Here is a 10,170-nt window from a genome sequence, read left to right as displayed (position 1 = left end):
CTGAGCCATGCTAGGCTAGTTAGCTCCTGGTGAGTCAGGCTGAGCTAGGCCCAGATATGTGGCTAATGGCAGAACGGAGGGAACAGTTTGGGTTTCCAGGTTTGCTCTGGGTTTGTCCAGAAATCTGTTTTCATTACTTTCAGATGAAGATGTTCATGTTTATGAAGTTATAAAGTTACGTTAGGTACCAGTCTGTCCTTGTTTTTTATATTTTAAGAGTATTGGGGGAATTATTTGATATGAATTTATGCACCAGAGAACAGAGAGGCTCAGACTGCTGCATGTGTGAACGGCGGCTGGTTCCGGACCTGATGAAGGGCTTCAGGATCCGGGCCGTGTACGGACTCTTGATGTTCTGGTCCAGACCGCCCTCGGCTCCCATCAGGCGGTGCCAGAAAGACACGGAGCGCTGCTGGACCGGCCGGCTGGACACGCTGGTCTGTAGGGACAGAGACGGGTCAGAGCCGGTCGGACCCAGCTGAGGTTCTGTCCCGCCATCAGGAGGTTCTGACCTGGAAGCGGTCCAGAATCCGCTGCTCCTGGCTGCTGGTGCAGTACTTCCCTTTAGCCCCGCCCACAGGCCGTGGCTCCGCCTCCTGTGTGCCATAGATCCCTCCCACCAGGCTGAGCGCGGCGCTGACGGCGCGGTCAATGTCCAGCAGGGGGAGCCCTCTCTGACGCTTGGCGTGGCGGACCAGCAGCTTCCTGCGGAGGCGCTTGGCATGTGGCGTGACGGCGAGCGCCAGCGGGCAGCCGTCCAGCCGCCGCAGCAGCAGCCGCTCGTCGTACAGGCTGAGGGCGGAGACGACGGGCCGCGGCGCGGCGCCGTCCGGTTTGTCCTGAAGGTTCATCCTGCGACGCTCTGCCACCCGCCTCTCAGGGGGCGGAGCCTCACCGCAGCCCGCCGGATGCTCGAAGTGGGCGTTGTCTTCCTCACTCTCAGATTCCCGCTTGATCAGAGTCTGCGGGGGGCGGAGCTTCTTCCGGCTGGCGCTGGGCGGGGGCAGGTACTCCATCCCCGGGTCGATCATCCCCTCCGTCTCCAGCTCCTCATCATCTGTGGGTGGAGCCAGCGGTCAGGAAGTGACGTCTGCGCCGACATCAGCGGTGGGCGTACTCACCGTGGAACAGCGCCTGCGGCGGCATGGCGTCGGGTATCAGGTCGGCCTCCGACAGCAGGCTGGGCGTGGCCGAGTGGGAGGCCGGAGTCCCCGGCCCGGAGAAGTCCGGTGACGGTGAGAGCGAGGGGCTGGTGAGCGGCGTCCGGTCCGACGAGCTGAGCGAGGAGAAGTCGACGACCTCGCCGCGCTCCAGCACCAGGTCCGGGCGGCGAGCGCTGCTGCGGCTCACACCCAGCTTGACGGGCGTGGAGGAGGCGCTGCGGTCGGCGTAGCCTCCGCCCGCCGCCTCCTTCTGGGCGCGCCGGATGTCTTTGGCCTCCTGCGTGCGGCTGCGCTTCTCCTTCAGCTGCATGGCGTTCTCCACCGGGTTCCTGGCGCCGCGCTTCCGCAGGCCCTCCACCGTGATGATGGGGTCCAGGGGCGGCCGGGCCGCTGCGGCGGAACCACAGGTCAGGGGGCGAGGCTCACTCGGCCGGTCGCCGGCGCGCCGCCGCTCACCTTTGGTCTTGGTGCTGGCCTTGTCGCCGTCCGGCCTCAGCGTGGGGGGGCGGTTCTGGACCAGCTTCCACCAACCCGGCTCGCCGAACTCCTGCGCTCCGGACCGGAAGAAGGCGGGGCTTCCGACGGACAGGCAGCCGGCCACCGTGCTCCACCAGGTAGACGTCTTCTTCCTGCCGACATCAGGGCAGCGCCGTCATCCGGCCGCAACAGTACAGGAACTGCACCATATATGGACAGGGCCTCTTCCTGCGGCCAGGTCTGGGAGGGAAACTCACCTGTTCCCCAGCAGGAAGTTCCAGTGTCGACCAATGAAGGCGCAGATGTCCTCCTTCCACCTGAAGTAGCCCTGCCGCCCCGTTCCCTCCAGAGACAGGTTGTACATGGCCAGCATCACCACCTGCACACAGGAAGCCGTTTCTACCTGCAGGACAGGTGTGCTGCTGCTGAGGGGGCGGGGCCTTACCTGCTGCCAGGTGAGCCTCAGCCTCTCGAAGCTCTCCTTGCCGTCCTCAGAACAGTTGCAGCACAGGAACTTGAAGAAGTTGTCTCCCTTCAGGTAACTGGGCTGGTCGCCGCGGAGCTGACCTGGAACCAGAACCGGGTCAGGATGCTAACCTGCTAGCAGCAGAGCTAACTGGTAGCTTAGCACTTTTGCTAATGTTGAACTTTTTTAGTGATCTTAGCTCCGAGTTTATTTGTGTGGATAAATTCTAAAGTGATAATTTCCTGGGATGGTTTGAAGTTTTAATTCTATGAGAAGCTTGACGTTAATATTCATGCTCTTATTTTGAAGGGATTCTTTTCCCCCTCCCAATATCTTTATTTTACAGCAGAGCAAGTCGGACAGCAGAGCTCTGATTGGCTCACCTGCAGGGACAGCAGGGCTCTGATTGGCTCACCTGCAGGGACAGCAGAGCTCTGATTGGCTCACCTGCANGCAGAGCTCTGATTGGCTCACCTGCAGGGACAGCAGAGCTCTGATTGGCTCACCTGCAGGGACAGCAGGGCTCTGATTGGCTCACCTGCAGGGACCCACTTGTGGCAGCGGTCGCAGTAGAAGGACATGTCCTCGCAGGCCCAGCCGCCATCCGCGTCCTCGCCCAGGTCGCTGGTCAGCGAGTCTCCGCTCTGGTCATGTGACAGGTCCTCCTGGTCCTCCTGGTCCTCCGACTCCACGATCAGCAGCGTCTCCCCCTCCACCTCCCCCTCCTCCAGCCCCGCCGCCGCGCCGCCGCCGTCCATCGCCTGCAGGAGAGACGCCTGGATGGGTCACGTGACCTTTAGACCCTGAACCGGGTCAGGACGTCCTCAGGGTCTTTTTGAGGTGAGCGTACCTGGCTCAGGTGTCCTGTGGGTGGAGCCTGTCCTCCTGGCCCCGCCTCTCCTCCTCCAGCTGCCGGGTCAGAACCTTCTGCTCCTCCAGCAGGTTCTGCTGCTTCCGCTGCAGCCGGTCCAGATCCCGCAGGACGCCCTCACGCAGACGCTGCACAGAACCGGGACCGGATCAGAACCAGGACCAGATCAAAACCAGAACCGGAACCAGGACTGGATCAGGATCAGAACCAGGATCAGGACCGGATCAGAACCAGAACCGGTTAGAGTTTTACTGATGGGGAGAACCAGACTACAACCAGAGTTATGACCTTTGACCTGTAGAGGTGGACCTCTGGGGTTCAGCTGCCTTTGACCTCTGACCTCTGGCTGGTAAGTTTTCCTGCTGGCAACCATCTGATGAAGTGGACCGGAACCAGCGCTTTCTCCCGGGTCACTGATAATTCGCTCATTAAACCACAGAACCAGCCGAACCCTGAGGGTTCTATCTGAACCGGATCGGCTCTGGACTTTACCTCTACAAGTCTGTATCTGAACCCGGTTCCGCCACCTGGTCGACCTGGTCCGGCCCTGTCCCGGTCCACTTACCTCCCTGTCCCAGGCCTGCTTGAGGTGGACCCCGGCCACCGAGCTGACAGTCAGAACCACAGAAACCGTCAGAACCACCTTGGAGGCCGTAGACATGCCTCTGGGTCGCTGCAGTTAGCACGAAGCTAACAGACGCTGCTACCRCTACTTCCGCCTCTTCTTCTTCTTCTGCGGAGTTGAAGTGAAGTGACCCCTGCCGGTGGAGCGGGGTAATGCCAGTGGGTTATTTAGCAAAAATAACAGAAATGTAAAAAACAATGTTAAAGTGAACACATCAGTTCTTTAATGGTTTTATTTTCAGATGCTGAAATGTTGCAATATATTATTTAAAGACTATGAAGGAAAGTTTGTGATGAGAAAATGTTGATTTATGCACTTTGCAACTAATAAAATTTGTTTGATACTGTATTGGTTGAACCAGGTAAGGTAATTTTATCTATATAGCACATTTTCAGCAACAAGGTAATTCAAAGTGCTTTACATGAGTTACAAGGAAATACAAACCAAAGGAAAGAAAACTAATCTAATGTTGTTCTAAAGTATGTTAACTAAGTGCTGCTGTTCAGGGTGGCTAAGTATTTATTTCCATTTCTAAATAGCGAAACTCTACAAGTTTCTGATAAAATAAGCTAAAGAGCGACTGATCTAAATCCTTTTCTGGGTTAAAAGTGATGTGAACTAAGCAGTGATGGTCCAGTTAAATATTTCTGGATTCCAAAGTTCGTTATTCTGTTTAATGTTGATCTAAATGCTCCACAGATTCAAGGGGCGAAAGCCAAAGATGATCCGGTTCTGGACCTGAACCACAGAGGAGAACAGCCCTGGTTCTGATCCATTCTCAACCATCTCATCCACATGGACAGGATCACATAGGGCAGGGAACCAAAAACAGAACCAGGACCGGACCAGGACCGGATCAAAACCAGGACCAGGACCGGATCAGAACCAGGACCATCGCCTGTTCTCCAAGGCGGCCATGTTGATCTGAATCGTCTCCATGAGATTCTCTGTCTGTGCTGCGGGTCACTTTATGCTTGTCTAGTTAAATCTGGTAGAATCTGGTTTTAGATGCAAACCCACCAGATCTTCCTCCTGCATCACCTTCATCACTCCGATCATTTTTGACTGTCAGCTCGGTGGCCGGGGTCCACCTCAAGCAGGCCTGGGACAGGGAGGTAAGTGGACCGGGACCGGGCCGGACCAGGTCGACCAGAGGAACCTTCATCACTCCGATCATTTGCTCCAAGCAAAGATTCAACATTTACATTAGAAACAACTAAATACCGACTGTGAGAGACACCTGTCCAGCAGAGACACCTGTCCAGAGAGACACCTGTCCAGAGAGACACCTGTCCAGCAGAGACATGTCCAGAGCGGTTTGGATCAGCTGCTTTATTGATCATGGAACATAAATAGGACAAAGGTTCACTGTACATCCGGAGAGCAACGTAAAAATAAATACAGCAATAAATAAAGCCTGACATGAAGCGCCGTGTTCGCCTCAAGCGGTGCAACGCTATTTACACTCATCATCATCATCATCATCATCATCTTCATCACGGGTCACTTCCTGCAGCAACGCTTAAAAAACTAAGAAAAGCAGAAAGTGTGGCGTTTAAAAACCTTCCAGCTTCTTCTTCTGTAACACAGTTCGGTATCAAACACTTCAATCAGCAAGATACAAAAATATCACACAGCCGGTCCACCTGCGGTCCAGCTCAGAACCAGAACCCAGCGGCCCGGATCATCTGCATCCGGCGAGACCCAGAAGAGTCCGGAGGGTTCTGGAGGTTCTGACCCGGATCCTCTGCAGGTTCTGCTTCCTGTGTTACAATCGGGGCCGAGGAGACGCAGCGACACGACACAGAGGCGGCAGGTTCTCCAGCGTGCAGCCGCCGCCAGGAGGGGGCGCTGCAGCTTTCATGTCCAGCTCAGTGTCTCACACACACACACACACACACACACACACACACACACACACACACACAGATGTAAACATGAACTCAGGAAAAACAAACACCTGAAACTTCCCGTCGTTGCTCCGCCTCAGGTGGTTTCCCGTTACCATGGAAACCACCATTGGCGCTCATCAGCTCAACGCAGTAAAACATGGGCATCGTTGTCTGAATGGACCGGTTCTGGTCTGAAATGCAAACTGTGAATGAAGCCACAACCCAACTGGACCGGGTTTGGTTCTGACCGGGCCGGCACCGGACCGGGTTAGAAGAACCAGTAGTGAAGCTGTGGTTCTGTTCAGATCCGGATGATGCTGGACCAGGCTGGCCGGTTTAAAGGGCCGGTACCACATTTCTGCGTCGTCTCAAGTTATGAAATGTTACTTTGCAGTTGAAGGTTTTGAAACTGGGCCTGTTTCTTTAAGAAGCTGCTGCTCTTTCGGACCCTCCGCCTCCATCAGCACGTCGCTCCTCCATTAAGACTTTCAGTGTTGTTTTAAACATGAGAGTCCAGGCAACACTGCAGGGATGTCAATGATGTGGGAACAACACCAAGACCACATAATGCAGCTGATTCTCAGGATCCCAGACAACTAAAGTGGATCAAACTGGAGTTTTAGGAGAAAAGGTAAAGTTTCAGGAATACCAGCCAGTAGGGGGCGGCCCAGAGCCCGGCTGCAAAGGAAGTTTGGCTGGAGCAACTACTGCCATCTGGTGGTCAGGTTGGAGACAGCAACCATTTAAATACCTGTGCTGGCTTAATGAGCTCACCTGTCTGACGGGGAACAACCCAGTCCAGCATCACTGGGATCGACTGGGATCGACTGGGATCGTCCCGATCCTCAGGATCCATCCCTGATCCATCATCAGAACCACCCAGGAACAGAGGAACCAGAACCGGTTCTGTTACCTGGAGACGTGCTGGACTGTACGAAATGAATGCTGGAGAGCAATCAGAAACACACACACACACACACACACACACACACACACACACACACAACAAAACGTTTCCCTTGAGAGTCCAAACACAACAAAACGTTTCCCTTGAGAGTCCAAACAGCATCAGGCATCGGACCGGATAAAAAGCGCTGCTCTTCCATGTCTCCGGACATCCGAGCTCTCTGCCGCCGGAAGAGTCCGAGAGTCTTGAAGGAGTCGAAGCTACGCTACCGACACCAACGTCCCGTTCCCTTATTCACAACTTAAGGTAGTCCAGGTGAGATAATCCGGGAGGGGAGGATCTGGACGGACAAGCTGCTGACAGACAGAGGAATCCGGGCGAGTTTGTTCCTGTGATGAATGAAGTCACCACTAGGTGGCGACGTCACGACATGCAGCAAGAAGCTCGGCGGGTCGACAGCAAACCAAAAGGATGTGCAGGACAGATGTGGGAGTTTTGGGAACAGAAGGAAGGTGGGGCCGTTCTGCGTTAGCGAAGCTTCCACGGCTACGGGATCGGACGGCTCAGCGGCCCGACGCCGTCGTTCCTCAGACGGATCAGGAGTCGATGGGGATCAAGACACGAGTGCGAACAAACGGAAACCAGCCCAGGCACAAGTTGGACCCCACCCTCACCAGGATAACGGACGACAGTTTGGCGTTGTGGGTATGTACAGTGACTTCCTGTGGAGGGCTGGATGGTGGCGATCCGGCGCCGGCGTCAAAGGTCAGGGTCGAGTCTTCAGGCTGAGGGGGGCGGGGCTAACCCAGCCACACTACCGTCTGAGTGCGAACGGTGAATCTCCAGTTGGCCTTACTGGTAGCTGTGGTGTGGCTAGTTCCGCCCCTTCCTCTAGCTCCGCCTCCAGCTACTGGTGGACCTCGTTGGCGATCAGACTGTCCTCCCCCGACTGGAAATCCGCCTCGTTGATGCCGTTCCCTCCGTTCAGCATTTCCTCGTCCTGCGACGAGCCCCGGTCCTCCTCGCTGCTGGCGCCGCCCGGCTCATCCGAGTTCGGATCCTGCAGCACCTGGGCGATGTACATCTGCTGCTGCGGCGCCACCTGCTGCCGGACACACAGAACCACAGCTGGGTCAAAGCAGGACGGTTCCTGACCCGTTGGCGTACCCAGGTCTGGTCAGAACCTGGTAGGAAGACTCACCTGAGACTTGCTGCTTGGAGAGGATGAAGAGCGAGCCGGTCGTCCGTTCTTCACGGCGTCCACCTCGCTCTCCTTTGTGTCGATCTGAAACGGAAACGCTGGCCAGTGAGACGACCAATCAGCAGCAGCCGGCCGGCCTCTCACCTGCAGCCAGACTCACCTTGTAGTTGTGGGCGCTCAGGTACTTGAAGTGTCCAAAGCAGACGTGGGACAGACAGACCACGATGGTGACCACAAGGACCACCAGCGTGAACATGGAGGTGGGCGTATCGAAGCCTGGGGATGGAGGAGGCAGAATCACACAACTGGGCCTGGTGCCAGGACCAGTCATGGTTCCGGAAACCGGGTCCTGGTACCAGGTCCTGGTACCATGACTGGTCCTGGTTTCAGAACCGGTCATGGTACCAGGACCCGGTCATGGTACCAGGTCCTGGTACCATGACTGGTCCTGGTTCCAGAACCGGTCCTGGCACCAGAACCTGGCCAAACCGGGTCCTGGTTCCAGAACCGGTCCTGGCACCAGAACCGGGTCCTGGTACCAGGTTCTGGCACCAGAACCGGGTCCTGGTTCCAGAACCTGGCACCAGAACCGGTCTCCCCTGCAGAACCTGGGGTTGCTCACTTGTGCGGACGGTGGAGAAGAAGAGCAGCCAGAAGAGGCAGAGGATGGGCGCGGCCACCACCTGAGTCACTGCGGCTGAGTGGATCTTCTTGTCCAGCTTGGACGGCAGGTAGGCGTAGTACATGTTGTACCTGTCCACCAGGTGTTTCAGCAGCATGTACATGAGACCTGGAGGAACAGCAGAGCTGAGTTACCTGCCCAGGTAACCACCTGCTGATGGACGTGCTGCGTACTGACCAAAGGGGACTATGATGGGGCAGGTGATGCTGTAGGCCATCACCACCGTGAAGACGTTCATCATCCAGGCGTACGCGGCGCCAAACTGGAACTCGTAGGCCTGGTGCTGCAGAGACAGAGTTACAGTCAGAAGGGACGCCCAGGACCAGGTGTCCACCAGGTGTCCAGCTCCGTCTCCTACCCTCTTCACGTTGCGGCGGTCGGCGGCGGAGCGGGCCAGGCACAGGCGGATCATGTACATGAGCAGGCCGGGGATCCTCAGCAGGTCCATGGCGTTCCCGATGAAGGCCGAGGCGATGACGTAGTTGACGAAGAACGCTCCGTTATCCGGTAGGAAGACGCACCTGAAGACAAAATCCTGTGACTGGCTGATCGGAAGGATGAAAACCCAACCAGCCTCAACGCTCCCGTCCTGTTTCTGAACCCGCTCCGGTTCCGTCCGTCTTTCACTGAATCTCAGCTGCTCACAGTGGTTCTTCCTCATTGTGTTTGCTTACAAATTCAGGTCTAGACTCTGTTTCCAAGTCTTTGTCTTGCTGAGGAGAAATCCTGGTTCTGGTCCCGACCCGTAAAAGTCTGATATTTTTCATTCTTGGTGAAGTTTTGGTTTTCACCTGAATGTCCTCAGTTATTCTGATCTCACTTCGCCTGTGGATGAGGCGCCAGGCTTTGACTGGATTCTTCATCCAGATGAACCTGGGTTTTGGTGTCTAGACTTTAATTCCCTTCTGGTTCCGGCTCAGGTCCAAACTCAGACCACATGCGCCCCCTGGTGGGAACCTGCTGCGGTTTGTGCTGATCGGTTTACAAACAGAGACAAAGCGACTTACTCAAATCTGACTTTAGCGTCATCCAGGAACTTCTTATCGAACAGCCAGCGGAAGAAAACATCCAGACTGTGAAGACAGAGACAGGATTCAGTGCAGCGGAGCGGACCGGCGCCGCGGCGCCACCACAGGTGCCACCTGCCCACCTGCTGAGTCCAAGAGACGGCAGCAGCAGAACCATGAAGATCAGGAAGGTGTAGCATTTGTGCATGGTGGTCCTGTTTTCTCCAGACCTGCAGGAACAGACAGAGGAACCGGTCAATACCCGCCATGGTTCTGGTTTCTGTCCCCGCTCCAATCACCGGAACACCCAATCCGGACCGAGCCGGGCCTCGGCGACCCGACCCCTGGTTGGTGCCAGACATGTGAGGAAGAGGCTGAGAGGAAGCAGCGGTACCTGGTCCAGTGAGCCTCAAAGAAGGCAGAGTAATAGACGATGGTGGGCAGCAGAGCAGAAAAGGCCCAGAGCAGCAGGGTGGGGAAGAACTGAGTGATTATGGGGTTCTGTCCAGAAGAAAACACAGAGTCAGAACCAGAGCAAGACCAGAACCAGAACCAGAGTAGAACAGAGATGGCCCAAAGAGCGGCTCAGAGGAACACAAACACAGGGCGGTTCTGCTTACGTTCAGATACTCCACAGGCTTGGTGACGTTGAACTTGTCCATGGTGGAGATGATGATGGCCGGCGTCGTGAGGAAGAAGAGCAGGATGAAGAGGATGCAGTTGATGATGAAGCAGCGGATCCACCAGGAGATCCCGCCCAGCGACAGGTGCTCCCTGCAGGAAGGGACCGCAACACGTCAGCAGGCAACGCAGCCTCGGGTCTGTGGGCGGGGCCTGGGGGTGGAATCTGGGGGTGGAGTCTGGGGGCGGGGCCTGGGG

At 56.2% G+C, this 10,170-nt stretch overlaps 2 protein-coding genes across 10 annotated transcripts in view; both read right to left on the bottom strand.

Annotated features, from left to right (window-relative positions):
- The window catches only part of LOC103471758 (cysteine-rich protein 2-binding protein), a 12,493-nt gene extending 8,737 nt beyond the window's left edge, over nt 1–3,756 (bottom strand). The window contains exons 1-8 of one of the 2 annotated variants that reach the window (XM_008420940.2): nt 2,957–3,043; nt 2,645–2,867; nt 2,086–2,207; nt 1,898–2,019; nt 1,620–1,792; nt 1,122–1,553; nt 513–1,057; nt 309–439 (exon numbers count right to left, since the gene is read on the bottom strand). In XM_008420940.2, coding sequence (XP_008419162.1) covers nt 309–439; nt 513–1,057; nt 1,122–1,553; nt 1,620–1,792; nt 1,898–2,019; nt 2,086–2,207; nt 2,645–2,864 — 1,745 coding nt within the window. In that variant the 5' untranslated portion in view covers nt 2,865–2,867; nt 2,957–3,043. Of the gene's footprint in view, nt 1–308; nt 440–512; nt 1,058–1,121; nt 1,554–1,619; nt 1,793–1,897; nt 2,020–2,085; nt 2,208–2,644; nt 2,868–2,956; nt 3,106–3,542 lie in introns of those variants that run through there. The other variant, XM_008420932.2, reaches the window with a different exon arrangement.
- Nucleotides 3,757–6,746: 2,990 nt separating this feature from the next.
- The window catches only part of LOC103471937 (CSC1-like protein 2), a 33,462-nt gene continuing 30,038 nt past the window's right edge, over nt 6,747–10,170 (bottom strand). For 7 of the 8 annotated variants that reach the window (XM_008421238.2, XM_008421245.2, XM_008421260.2 and 4 more), the window contains 10 exons: nt 9,912–10,065; nt 9,686–9,792; nt 9,435–9,521; nt 9,292–9,357; nt 8,643–8,805; nt 8,462–8,567; nt 8,225–8,392; nt 7,763–7,878; nt 7,603–7,686; nt 6,747–7,506 (listed from right to left, as the gene is read on the bottom strand). In XM_008421238.2, coding sequence (XP_008419460.1) covers nt 7,309–7,506; nt 7,603–7,686; nt 7,763–7,878; nt 8,225–8,392; nt 8,462–8,567; nt 8,643–8,805; nt 9,292–9,357; nt 9,435–9,521; nt 9,686–9,792; nt 9,912–10,065 — 1,249 coding nt within the window. In that variant the 3' untranslated portion in view covers nt 6,747–7,308. The remainder of the gene's footprint in view (nt 7,507–7,602; nt 7,687–7,762; nt 7,879–8,224; nt 8,393–8,461; nt 8,568–8,642; nt 8,806–9,291; nt 9,358–9,434; nt 9,522–9,685; nt 9,793–9,911; nt 10,066–10,170) is intronic. The other variant, XM_008421252.2, reaches the window with a different exon arrangement.

This window comes from Poecilia reticulata, linkage group LG1, assembly GCF_000633615.1.
Source record: "Poecilia reticulata strain Guanapo linkage group LG1, Guppy_female_1.0+MT, whole genome shotgun sequence".
In the NCBI taxonomy this organism is placed as follows: domain Eukaryota; kingdom Metazoa; phylum Chordata; class Actinopteri; order Cyprinodontiformes; family Poeciliidae; genus Poecilia; species Poecilia reticulata.
Note: the sequence above shows the minus strand (reverse complement) of the source record. Positions and strands in the feature narration are given on the sequence as shown.